Source organism: Labrus mixtus, chromosome 7 (genome assembly GCF_963584025.1).
Source record: "Labrus mixtus chromosome 7, fLabMix1.1, whole genome shotgun sequence".
NCBI classification, from domain to species: Eukaryota; Metazoa; Chordata; class Actinopteri; order Labriformes; family Labridae; genus Labrus; species Labrus mixtus.
The window spans coordinates 15,773,395-15,786,424 of NC_083618.1; the positions used below are offsets into that span (position 1 = coordinate 15,773,395).

Consider the following 13,030-nt stretch of genomic DNA (forward strand, 5'->3'; position numbering starts at 1 on the left):
TTTACAGAACAAATACATTGGAAGAAAATTAATGGCGTTTAAAGCCAACATGATAGAATTGTTTTTTTGTGCACCAAATATTTTCTTCTGCAAAAAGTACACAATGCATTGATTTATAAAAAAAAAACATGTTGTTTTATATATGACTTTTCCATTTTCAATAATTCATTGTATAGGCCTATGCAATGGTATTTATTTTATTTTTTATATGCAATTCACTGGCCAAAAAAAGGATCCATATATGTATAGTAAGTTATCATATTGGAAGACATTGTAGACCTAATTTAAATTTAATTTGCGCTTCATAATGATTATATAGCCTACTTTTTGGACAGTCTTTTTTCAAGGCACACCTTCGTGACCAGCTGAAAACGGTTCTGCGACCCACTTCAAGGTCCCCGACCCACCATTTGAGAACCACCAGTCTTACGCTAGGAACTTGGGGGGGGGTGGGGGTGGGGGGGACACTTGGGGGGGCTTTATTGTGAAAGTTACGACCGGAAGTGAAAATTCTTGTCTTCTGGCGCTTGACCAGCCTTCTTCGTTCCCTGGGTTCCGTGAGAGTCGTTTGCCCCACCCCACCTCTTCAACGCTATCTATCTCAATGTTCAATCCTGAGAGAAAAAGGGGGCAAAAATAATTCAGTGTAACACCGCAAAGAAACGATTCTCATCCCCTCCGCCGGTTCGCCGGAGCAGACGCGGCCTCTCGGCGGGTATAAACAAACGCCGTCGGATCAGTGATTGAAAACACCGCGGTATGTTCATGTATCATGCACATGTAACCATACTCTACCATACGGATTCAAAAGGGAATACAAAAAGCTGAGGGACTTGACAGCGGGCTGTAACGTTACCTGCGCCAAACCGGGGGGAGATAACGGAGGAATTTCCACCAATATCACCTGGATATCGCTTTATATTCAAGGACATCCGACTGCCAAACACCGCCTTCGCTCGCTCGGAGAAGCCTTCCGATGTGAGGAGAAATACAAATAAACGTAACAAGAGAGAAAAGGGACGGGAGAAAGGGGCCTTTTTGAGTCTGGTCAACCCTTCCGAAAAAAAGAAAAGAAAAAGAAAGCAAGCAGCAGCATCTGTTGACGGGGAGAGGAAATTAATTTGACATCGGCTGAAAAGAGGATATTATCGATAACGACGACAACCCCTCCTGCCTAAAAACGGCGTAGCCTGTAATGTGACTGATTTGTGATAGAGAAGAAGAAGAAGAAGAAAAAAAAAATAGCCCCGGTGTAGCCTGATGATTCACATGCCGTCATTTTAAGAGGAAATATTTATTTTTTATTTTTTTTCCAAGCGCTTTCTGATGTGCTCTGGTTCCTGGTGGAAGGATTTCTAACACCCCACACAAAATTAATTAACCTAAAAATATCTGTTTCAAGGTGTTTAAAAAAAAGGAATGAAAATAGGCTCTGTTGTGAGTGGAAATGAATTAAAAGGCAGTGTGAGGTATCTGCTGAAGATGGGCTCCGGAGGAGACATTTGTTAAGAAAGTCAGAATTAAAGCGTGAAAATATCTAGGCAAACCTTAACAACACTAGTTTAGATTTTAACGCCTCCAAGGAAACAGGACCCCCCCCCCCCCCCCCCCACACACACACACACCCCCGACGTTGCATTCACGTAAGGCTGGAAATCTCACATCGACTCTCATATCAATGTTGATGACTTCATTGCGGATTTACAGTGAAAAACACAAGAAGCAAGCCTCTGAGAGGGCGGCATCGCTTCTCTGCTCCTTTCCGAGGGATCGCTTGTTGATGCATTGCCAGTAAATAGCCACATCCATCTCTGCTTACGTTCCCAGAAGCCTGGTGGAGCCTGACATTTTTCCTTTACATCTACTCCATCTGTGTCTGGCAACATAAATGTCACCCATTTTGAGCCAGGTGTTCCTCTGCTGGGCCAGTTTAGGAATTTTGGATTGATTGATTTTTATCTTATCAACACCCTCCCTCCCTCCCTCCCTCCCTACAACCAGCCACCAAACATCCACCCACCCAAATACCCTCGCCTGCCTGCCTGCCTGCCTTCCTGCCTCCCCCCCCCCCCTTGAACCTATCACTGGGTTTTGGGGAAAAGATGGGCTGTCTTGGCAATAGTAAGACCGAAGACCAACGAAATGAGGAGAAGGCACAGAGGGAAGCCAACAAAAAGATAGAGAAGCAGCTCCAAAAAGACAAACAGATATACCGGGCCACTCACCGGCTACTACTATTAGGTAGGTTTTCTTAAACCCATCCTTAGCGTGTGTGTGTGTGTGTGTGTGTGTGTGTGTGTGTGTGTGTGTGTGTGTGTGTGTGTGTGTGTGTGTGTGTGTGTGTGTGTGTGTGTGTGTGTGTGTGTGTGTGTGTGTGTGTGTGTGTGTGTGTGTGTGTGTGTGTGTGTGTGTTTCACCTAATTCAACCTGACTATCACATTGGTGCAGAATTGTTGCACCTGTTCAAACAAAATGTCTTTATTTTGCTCTGTTTCTATTCTGTAAAAGCTATTATTTCATGAAAGGGATGATTCATCTCGTAAAACAGGCATGGTGTGATGTCACAATGCAACAGGGTGTATAGTGTTTTAAGCAGGCCTGTGTCCTGCTCTCATGGCTCATTATGGAGCATTATAACAGAACATGTGAGACACACTGGACGGACACAGGGACACCATTTGTGTGAAGGCAGCTTGCAGAGGACTGGGAGGCCATAAACAGGCTTTTTTTTATTTTTGCAGTTTGTTTCTTTTCACTTTTTTTTAGTGCTTGTGAAGGTCTATTGTTTATTCATTCTGATAAAGTCATTAATGGCTCTATCATCAGGCCTCAGTGTCACATTACAGGTCTGAACCTCAAGGCCAGATCTAGCATCCTGCTAAGCCTCTTGGAGTACCGAGAGCAAATTAGGATTACTATTAGGATTACTAGCTAGCTTCCCTTGAATCACTGTCCCGTTCATTCTAATCTGAAATGGATCCTAGATTTGAACACTTGCACTTAAGCACTGAAAAGCAGGCTTGTAGTGTAGCTCCTCATGTTCCGGTTAGGAGGTGTTATGGCCTGACGTCTTTCATTAACAGTTTGCGAGGATGTGTTTAATTCTTCAGTATTATTAGGATATATCCAGGCACAATTGCTTCTACTTAAAGAAGAAACCGTAAGACATTGTTCTCAGCTGATCTCATCTTCCAGTTTGATCAAATCTTTCTGTGCTCCTCCACGATGCTGTGAGCCCTCATCACATTCAGAAGCAGCGGTGGATGAAGTATTAGGATTTGAAACTTCGGTTAAAGAGCCAATACAACATTTTAAATGAACTCACAGATGAAGGTCTGCCTTTAAATCTCAGGTCGGAGAAAAAAGAGGTAGAAATCTCTTTTTTGGTTGAGGTGCTAAAATTCAAATACATCTACAATTTCTTAAATCATCATAACCACTTGGTAAATCATAAGGGTGCATACTATTTGATGAGATAATCATGTTCCATTTTTCTGAATGATATCTAAAAACTACAGCTGAATTGTGTTCTATCTCCCTCTAAAATCGAATAGAGTAGAAAAAATAAAGTAGCGATAGATGAATATACACCAGTAAACCTCAAGTATTTCAACATTATTCTTGAAATGAAACACTTGAGAGTTAACTTTGCTACTTCCCACCTCTGAGAAGAACAAGTCACATAGATGGAGACTCATCTGGAGCTTTTTGAACAGCAGTGTCGTGTCCTCCACATCTTTCGGTCCTCATGGTATTAGTGCTTGGGTAACATACGGCACTATGTTTACACGAGGGGTGACAGGGACAGTGCAGAGAAACAAAGCCACGATAGTTAAAATATGTTATGGGAAGAATCTTTGTCTTCAAGTTTGTTACTCTTTCACTTCTTCCTCAACTGGCCTGATCTTCCCTCCCAAGGCCACTTAGATCCACAAGTAGATCCAGTATCCAATGACAGACTCTAGACCATCATCCACTTTGTTTCAGGATGTTTGTTGGTACCATTTGAAGGAGTTCTTTAAAACTTCCAATCATCTCGTCTGACTTATTTTGACTCCTCTTTCTTCTTTCAGGGGCCGGTGAATCCGGGAAAAGCACGATAGTCAAACAGATGCGAATACTGCACGTAAATGGCTTCAACGCAGAGTAAGTGTTCGTTTCCTCCATGTTTTATCCTGTACCTGTGTTATCACACACACACACACACACACACACACACACACACACACACACACACACACACACACACACACACACACACACACACACACACACACACACACACACACACACACACACCTCCAGCACATTTAACCTCCAAAACACTACTCTACTTCTATGATCACAATAAGAATATAAAACAATATGTAGGACTGGGTGTTGCTGACAGGAGAGGACATGAACACATTTGTTGACCAAATACTTGAACAACATTTTGAAGTTTTTGCGTGTCTGTACGTGTGTGTTGTTGACAGCTACTGGTGCATTCACAAGATAAAAATGGCAGAAATGACCTTAAGTGACACTCATGTCATGCAGGTTGATGGCTGTCGGTCCAATTCACTCAGCGACAAATGACGGGTTATTTATTGTGGAAAATGATCAACAGTGTAATGAATTAAAACAGACATCAAGAAACAGCAGAGATTTAAAAAGATAGAAACACTAATAATAAATCAATTAACAATAAATCAGGAAGGAAGATGGTATTTGCATGAAGGCTAAAAAATTCAACATTCTTGTTGCGTTTGTGCAGGAGTGACTTCCTTAATATGTGAGTAAAGAAAGCTGTATATTCAAACTGCTGTACAGCTTATACATCTTACCTAAGCTAGTAGAGTACATCACATTAGAGCTGGAATAACCAGTAAATGAGTCAATGGATTGAAAATGGAATGTGCAACTTGGAGTTATTCCTCAAGCAAAGATGTTCAATTTCCTCTGGTTTGACTTTCTCAAATGTCAAGAATTTTTCAATTTTTAGTGTTTATACATCACGTTTCATCAAGTGATGTCACAATGGATTATGTTTCCCTGGGTTTTGAAGTCTTTGTCTGACAAAACAAGATACTTGACGAGCATGCTCACGGTACATTTGTAATAGCTCTTCGTGTGCGTTGAGCGTCTTGATAGTGCAACAAAACAAAATATATGTATCTCTTCCTTGTTTTAAAATATAGATTTTTATATCCTGAGTAAGTTTGCTCAATGCATCAGGGCCCAACCGATATGAGATTTTTGGGGCCAATATTTGGGAGAGAAATAAATCTGATACCGATATATCGGCTGATATTTTTCTTAGATCTATGTTCGATTTGTAGAGATAGATATATAAACCCATTTATTGTGTTGATCCCTCAAATGCAGTTATTAAACACTCGTGGAAAATATTTAGAATAAAGACAAGATGGTCGCTCAACTGCACTTGAAGGTGCATCACTGCTTCACACTCTGGAGAGTGATAATGTTTGTTGTAATTCCTAAAACAAACTCTGCTGGTGACAGAGAACTGCCAGCGTAATACAATGAAACTCAAATTAAATGCTATTTGACTGGAGAATAAATCTAGTAATATCTGCATAAATCATGAATTAAATAAGGCGATACCGATCGTCACGGGATGTGCTCATATCAGCCGATATTATCGCTCTACAGTGCATTCAGCCAGAAAGAGAAGTTGAATTTTCCTCTTGTTTTGTAACGTGAGATTGATGTGTAAATATCCAGATTTTAAAAAGGAAACATTGGATGAATTTCTAGTCATCCAGGGATCTGAATTGTTAAAAAAAATAAGGGGTACACTGGTGTCATTGTTAAATAAAACTGTCCAAGATGGTCTGAAAAAAATAAAGCTGTGCAGATCTTTGTAACGTTTTGGAGTAAAAGCGACACAAGAAGAAAGCTTTTATCTATTTCAGGTTTTTCATGGAAACAGTGCCCCGGGTGTTTTCAGACCACCCCGTCTTGTGAATGTCATAAAATACAATCCTAAATTGATGCAATGGAAACAAAAGTCACATTTTTCTATTCTTAATCATGGGTTTCCTAGAAGAAGGATATCGGGGAAGGAGCAGCAGCATCATGTGCTTATTTTTGGGTCAAGTCAAACAGATGCTCCTCACAGACACCGACGCTCTGGTGTCAGAACAAACCGTCAGTCGGTCGCCGCTTCCAAGTCTTGTTTAGATCCTAGAGTCTCCTCTCGGGGTGCAGGGCGGCGCCAGTCAGTGCAGGGTGCTAGGAGGGTTGACAAAGTAATATAGGAGGAGATGGAGGAGGGGTAGATTAGGTATGAATGGAAAGGAATGGTCGAAGGTAATGGTTGTTTGAATGGTGAAAGTAATGGGGTTTTCTTTTCTCATGTTCCAGAGGTGGGGATTATAGTCTCTCTTGTCATTATACTTTTGCTAAATTGTCTAAAAAGAATAGATACAGAGTCAAGGGAAGCCCTATGTAGCTGTTCTTACAAAGTTCAATCATCTTCTGACTTTTTTTTATTGCTTATCTTAGTTTTAGAGGTGATGTCTTATCTTATGTTGGAGAACTTTTTGTGGTATTGCTTTACTTTGAATACACTAAAAAAAAATTGGATCCCAAACCAGATCATCAATAGGCTTTATTTTCTGCTTCAATTTTCTTTATCGAAAACGCACTGATCCCCCCCCCCCCCCCCCCCCTTAATTAATCATTTGGTTTGTAAAATGTCAGAAAAAATGTCCATCATAGTTACCAGTAGTGAAATATGACATCTTCAGACCAGTAGCCCCTAATCCCAAGATTAACATTTAACTGTAGTGAATAAACTAAGAAACGAACTGGACTGAAAACCACCAGCTTCATCTGTTCATATTAGGGCTGCACAGTTAATGGTAATAAACACATAGCAGAAGTCTACATTTCTCGCAATAAATAGGTTCAAGTAAAGCTTTGACACTCAGCATGTGTACGTTACACTGATTGGATGGAGGCCTGGGTGTAATGGCCATGCTCCCACACCATGTTGTATGATGCAGACAGACGATGCTAAAGCTAGCTGTGACCTCCCCTCTGATTAATTAGTGCTCATTTAGTGGAGGACTAAAAACAGTTTTTTGGGGTTTATTTGGGATTCAGGAGGCACATGTTGCAAACACAGGTATTGTTGCATAAAACATGAAAAACCACAGAAAGTTATAGAAACAGAGTTTTAGTTTTTATGCACTCTTTAGTTTATTTATCACAATTTATCCTTATTGTAATCGTGAACAATCTGATCGCACGTTGCATTTCTTTCTCAAATCGTGCAGGACTAGTTCATGTAAACAGAAATAATGAAGAACAAGGTTAATGCTGTGTATTTTTGGTCATAATGTGTGCTTTTGCCTTTGAATAACTAATACAAAAAGTCTTATTCTCACATTCTCTTGACTATTCAGCGTCTCTGAACATCATATAAAAGTAGTCATTTTCTCCAATGTTTTTTTTAACATGATCTATATTGAGGTAATGAGTTACTAATGCTGTGAAAGTCCATATTTTGCTTTAATAGCAGACAAACCCTCACCCTAACAGAAAATGTTTTTTGTTTGTTTGGGATATATGAATACCATTTAAAGGCTGTTGGCCTACAAAACATAATAAGTTACTAAACTTTGATTACAGTGAGGCTTACATTTATGTCACCTTTTCAAAAAAGTTACCCCTTACATTTTTAAAAGATATAATCCTGCTGTCATTGTGTTACAGGCTTCATCCAGCGGTCCTCATCAGGGCTGTGTTATTGGCATGAATCTTGCTAACGATATAAACCGATACAAGGATTATGATTCAATATACTGCAAATGAATGTGATACTGTATGCAAAGCGATATGTTGAGTTTTTTTTAATCTACAATATGGAAAACTTTTAATGTCAGCAGTCAAACTTTAAACATGTGGGGTTTCCAATCCTTAGTATTGTTCTGGTGTACAAAGATATTTTTCCTGGGTCATTCAGAAGAACTCACACCTTGCAGCTACCTGATTGTGTAAGCAGCTCTCAGGTTGATTCATTTGGGGGAATTTCAGCATCAAATCTGACATTTCACTTTTCAAACTTTTTTTGAAAGAATTTCACACTTTGGCAGGAAGTCCAGGTCGTTGAAAGAGCTGCGTGACGTTAACACTTTGACCACCAGTATCAGTGACTCCCTCTGAATGAATAAACGGAGCGCTGTGCTGAAATCCTCTTTGTCTTTACAACAAAATAAACCAGGCCAAACATGGAGCACTTCAGTGTGCTCGCTAGTCATTGGGAATCTTTTTCATTCTCATGGAAAGTTTTGAAATGGAAGTTTATGAACACAATATACTACTTTCTGTTTATGAATGTGTGTGGCACAGTAACGTTTAGTAAGGCATGGTTTCACCTATCGCGCAACATTAACGCTTACAAACAGCTGTCTTATACCAAAACGTTTTGTTTTTTAAAGTAATTTCTTTTAATTGTACATAAAATGATCTTAAGCTAAATTGAAATATAGATAATAGTGATTTTCTTTTTTCCTGTTGCCCATCAAATTGTTAGCATGTTAACAGCTATTAGCATTGAACAACATTGATGTGTTGTATTCACTGTTAATATTAATGACCAATGTTGGTAATGCTTTTTGTTTTACTTTATGCTTTCTTGTTAATAAAATAACACAAACCCCTCCTTTGCTCTTCACAGGGAGAAAAAACAGAAAATCCATGACATTAAAAACAACATTAAAGAAGCTATAGAGGTAAGCATTTTGTCTTTTTTTGGCAAGTGGTGTTTGGAGATTTGTTCATTTTAAGGAGTATTATTCCCACTATGACATCTTTTTGCCTGTCAGACTAAACTATACAATGTCTTAGCATTAAAGTCCAAACCATTTTAAATTATCCCCGACATTATGCAACATAAGAACGTTGCTTAACAAATGGCAGCAGTTTCCTTGAATGCTTTTTGAATTGGTAAAATGTTGAGAAATGAGCTCCAGGTGCCACTTTCCCTTTAAAAGTGAATGTGTGCCTTATTTAAGTGAAGCTCTCTTTGCCCTGTTTACATAATGGAGCGTGCCTTAGATGTATTGTTGATTGTTTTCTACTTCTTCTCTCTCCGTGCAGACGATCGTGTCTGCGATGACGACGCTCACACCGCCATGCAAGTTAGCTTCTGCTGCCAACCAATGCCGGATCGATTATGTCCTCAACCAAGCAAGCCAGAAGGACTTTGACTTTCCTTCGGTAAGTTTTGCCTCGTCTCCCCTTTTGAATCTCAGACTGTTTGACTAGTTCTCCATCAGTCGTTGGTTGATACATGTTCGTGTCTGGTCCTATCTGTTAACTATCACAGATAAGCTGGCTGGCAGAGGAATGTAACCATGTTCAGTAACACTAGTTTCATTTGACCTAATGCAAGTTTAAACAGAAAAGATTCATTAATATTATAGACTATTGATAGAAAAGTATTCCCCAACAACTTTGATGATGTATTAAAATTAAACAATTTAAACTTCTCTTGGTCGAGCTTCCAAAATATATTTTTTTTTTTTCTGCCATTGTGTTGTGAAATGGAAATGTTTTGGTTTAGGACATTTGGCTTGACGACACAAACTTTAAAATATATAAAATTAACTCTTTGAAACTTTCTCAAGCTAATGAAATGTGTCAGATCATGAGACCAATCGTGAAGCATTTAATTGATAATGCTGATAATTATTAGATAGTTTCTGTCCTTGACTTGAGTCAGTAAAAAATACAACAAGACATTAAACAGAGATCAATCTTGTTTGTCTACGCTGCTTTTTCATTCAAAAAAAGCATGATGAAAATGTGTCTGCTTAATGTTTTAAACCTTTTTTAATAGACATTACTTGCTCGTTTGTTCCTAAAGTTGACCTGAAGTCTTCTCATAAGTTCTATTGAATGTCACAGAGGATCAGATGTATTCCGCTGCATCCTTCAGCTCTTCTGTCTAGGTGTGCTGGAGGTGACTTAGGTGTCTCACATGGCTGCCTGGTGTGTGTTTGCTCAGTGATTCAGTAATTAGCAGGTGTGCTTCCGCTTGGGAGCCTGTGAATTGAATGAGCCTCTCACCTGAGAGATCTACACCGCCTATTAGCACTGATTGTCTGTAATAACCCTAAATGTGTCTGAAGGGACCTGTCCTCCAGAAACACACAGACTGAGCTACAGTCTGATCCCACCGGCCTGTTGGAGACTCCGTACATGTCCCACTGCTGGACTACATATTTATTTATTAACTGAAGTCTAAAGGAAGTATTTTTTGACAAGTGACAATTATATATATTTTTTGTTTTAGTTATAGTCTGCTAGCCTGATTGATTGTGATGGTTTGTATTGTAGTCAAGACCACACTAACAGAGACTAACAAGACGTACCCGAGACCAAGACAAGACCGAGACATTTAGGGATCGAGACCGAGTCAAGATGGAGACCAAGGCAGGGCGAGTCAGAGACAAAACCAAGACCGTAAATATTACATCAAAATCATCATCATCGAAGGTTGCGGCTGTAACCGGGGGGGAAAAATCAAAATACAAATGAACTGAAGTTATTGGTTGTTTTAGAAAGGGGCATTTTCCTTCTTATCACAGTAATGACTTGAGAAAGAAGGCTATCAGTGGTGGTCTTGACCAATCCTGATTTAAAATACAGAGTAAAAATGCTTCTGATTCTGAGACCTTCAAATCTGGGACCCGAGTTCTCCATCACTAGTAACGGTTATCCTAGATTTGCAAGGACTTTTGGGGCTGTAATTTAGAGCTAAAGAAACTGTTGTTTAGTTTAATATGGCCACATGTTGTGTTGCTTCAGGATTGCTTGTTGATTTGGCTCTGTCCATCTTCTAACCGAACGACAACAAATGTTTAATCGCAGTAAAAATCAGGTCTCAAAATGTTTGAGTAAGCTCGTGCAGCAAAATTGAAGCTTTACTCGTGTACAACACTCAGCGGAGTTTGTCATTAAGCTGCCTAATGTCTGAAACCTAAATAAGACAAAGACATGTCTTATATTTATGGAGTGATAGCCACAGGAAAGTTTATATCACAGTTTCATTGATGTTAAATCGACCAGTTGAGCTGAAATATTTTATTCAAATGAACATTCAGCTCATTAATGACAAGAAACAAACAAACTGATTATTGTTTTATTTAATAAATTAGGACAGTGCACATTAATCAACATATCAGAAAATTGCATCTATGTAAATAGGCCAGAATTGGCAAAAAGCTAAATGTAATCCGTACTCCTATAAGGCAGGTAATTGTGATGACAGATTTATCATCCATCCAGTCATTTACAAGCAGGAGAACTAAAAGTTCCTCGTTCCAGCCTCTTAAATGTGAATACTTAGATTTATTTTTATTCTAACGGGATTAAAAAAATGAATACTTTCAGGGTTTTATCTATTCTAAACGGGTCATATTGTGCTTGGTAATTTTGATATTTTAATGTAGACAATCGTTTGACCTGTTACTCAGAAATGCACTGGAAACTAAAAAATGATCTTAGCTGAAGCTCCTTCTTTTTTTTTTAGAATAGCAAATAAAACATGATGTATTTTATTAAATTACAGCTTAATCAAGTGTAATCATTCTCTAAAATCAACTCTAAATGTTCATGACGGACCTTATAGTGAAAAATTTTTGAGAGTAAACATTGACCAATTTCTTATTTTGAAGCAAAATATTAGAAAAGATTCAACACTTTTCTTTTTGGACTTGTTGAATAGTACTTCATGTGTTTTCTAATATGGAAGTGTTCATGTCGAGGAAGAAGAAACAGCATGTCTTCCCTGTTTTTCTCCCAGCTTGCTAGCTTCAGTGTTTATACTGGTAGTTTCCACTGACGAGTGTGTGTATTTGTGTGTAAGCAAATAAAGAAGTCTCCTGATATTGTCTCTGTTACTTAACAGCAGATTTATTATACGGGCTGTTCTGGAGCTGACCCTGCCCCGGGGGCTGTGGGTCGGCCTGTAGACTTCCACTGAAGACCTGCAGGGTCTCGACCGGAGGGATAGGCCAGCTCTCACTCTGCGATCTCACTCTGAGTTGTGTCCTTTCTACGCTGGTTGTTGAGCATAAATGGGGTGTTAATGCTTTCTAAATCTTCAAGGTGTAGTTGTTGTTTAAAAAAAAATAGTGGCAGAAGCATGAGAAGAAGAAAAAAAGTATGGCTTAGTTTATGTGGATTCTACTCATTGAATCAAGCTCTCGTGGTTGTTCAGGGAGGAGAACACTGTAGAAAAGTATCTGAAGCTCGGCCTCTCCTCCTCCTCCTCCTCCTCCTCCTCTTCTGCTGCTCCCCCCTGCCTGCCCTCAGGGCCTAACTGGAAACCAGTCAGACTGGTTGACTCTGCCTTTAGCAGAGGAGGAAGAGTTAGAGAGAGACAATGAGCTCACGGCCTCTATCAACCCTCTCTAGTTGTTTCATATTGTTTGGAGAAAATAATGACTCTCCTGAAATGTATTAATAAATGGACTACACCTTTATGCTAGTTATAAACGTGTCACTAAGGCTTTAAACTCCTTGCCAAACAAACGCTGCCACCTGTCTTCAGCCTCTGTGCTCCCAGCATGCAACAGTACAGAGACAAGTCATTGTAGTCAAGTTGGTTGTGTCAGTTTTATTTACTGTAAATATCTCAATCATAAATTTGCCTTAGAGCGCTTTAAACTCTTACAACAAAAAACACGAGGCTAAATATAAACAACGCACATCGTTTTTGGAATGCCGGCTGATTTTGTGAGAGGACTTCCAGGTGAACGTACGGCTGGCAGTGAATCCACAGGAGACGTCACACTCACATGTACTAAAACAAAGACGAGAGAATATGACGAGTCATTTCTCGCCCACGGCTTCACCTGTACAATGTAGGCTAATAAAGAGATGCCTACACTGCTTCCTTTTGCAACGTCCGCCCTGTGTGAGGTTTGTCTGCAGTCGCCTCAGTCAACACAAAATAACGCTGGACACTGAAAATGAACTCAGAGTGACAGTCTCACAGCTGCACCACAGA

At 39.5% G+C, this 13,030-nt stretch overlaps 1 protein-coding gene across 1 annotated transcript in view; it reads left to right on the plus strand.

Moving 5' to 3' along the window:
• Window positions 1-539: 539 nt before the first annotated feature.
• The window catches only part of LOC132978169 (guanine nucleotide-binding protein G(s) subunit alpha-like), a 33,074-nt gene continuing 20,583 nt past the window's right edge, over window positions 540-13,030 (plus strand). The window contains exons 1-4 of the mRNA XM_061043269.1: window positions 540-2,241; window positions 4,074-4,146; window positions 8,690-8,744; window positions 9,112-9,231. Coding sequence (XP_060899252.1) covers window positions 2,103-2,241; window positions 4,074-4,146; window positions 8,690-8,744; window positions 9,112-9,231 — 387 coding nt within the window. The 5' untranslated portion in view covers window positions 540-2,102. The remainder of the gene's footprint in view (window positions 2,242-4,073; window positions 4,147-8,689; window positions 8,745-9,111; window positions 9,232-13,030) is intronic.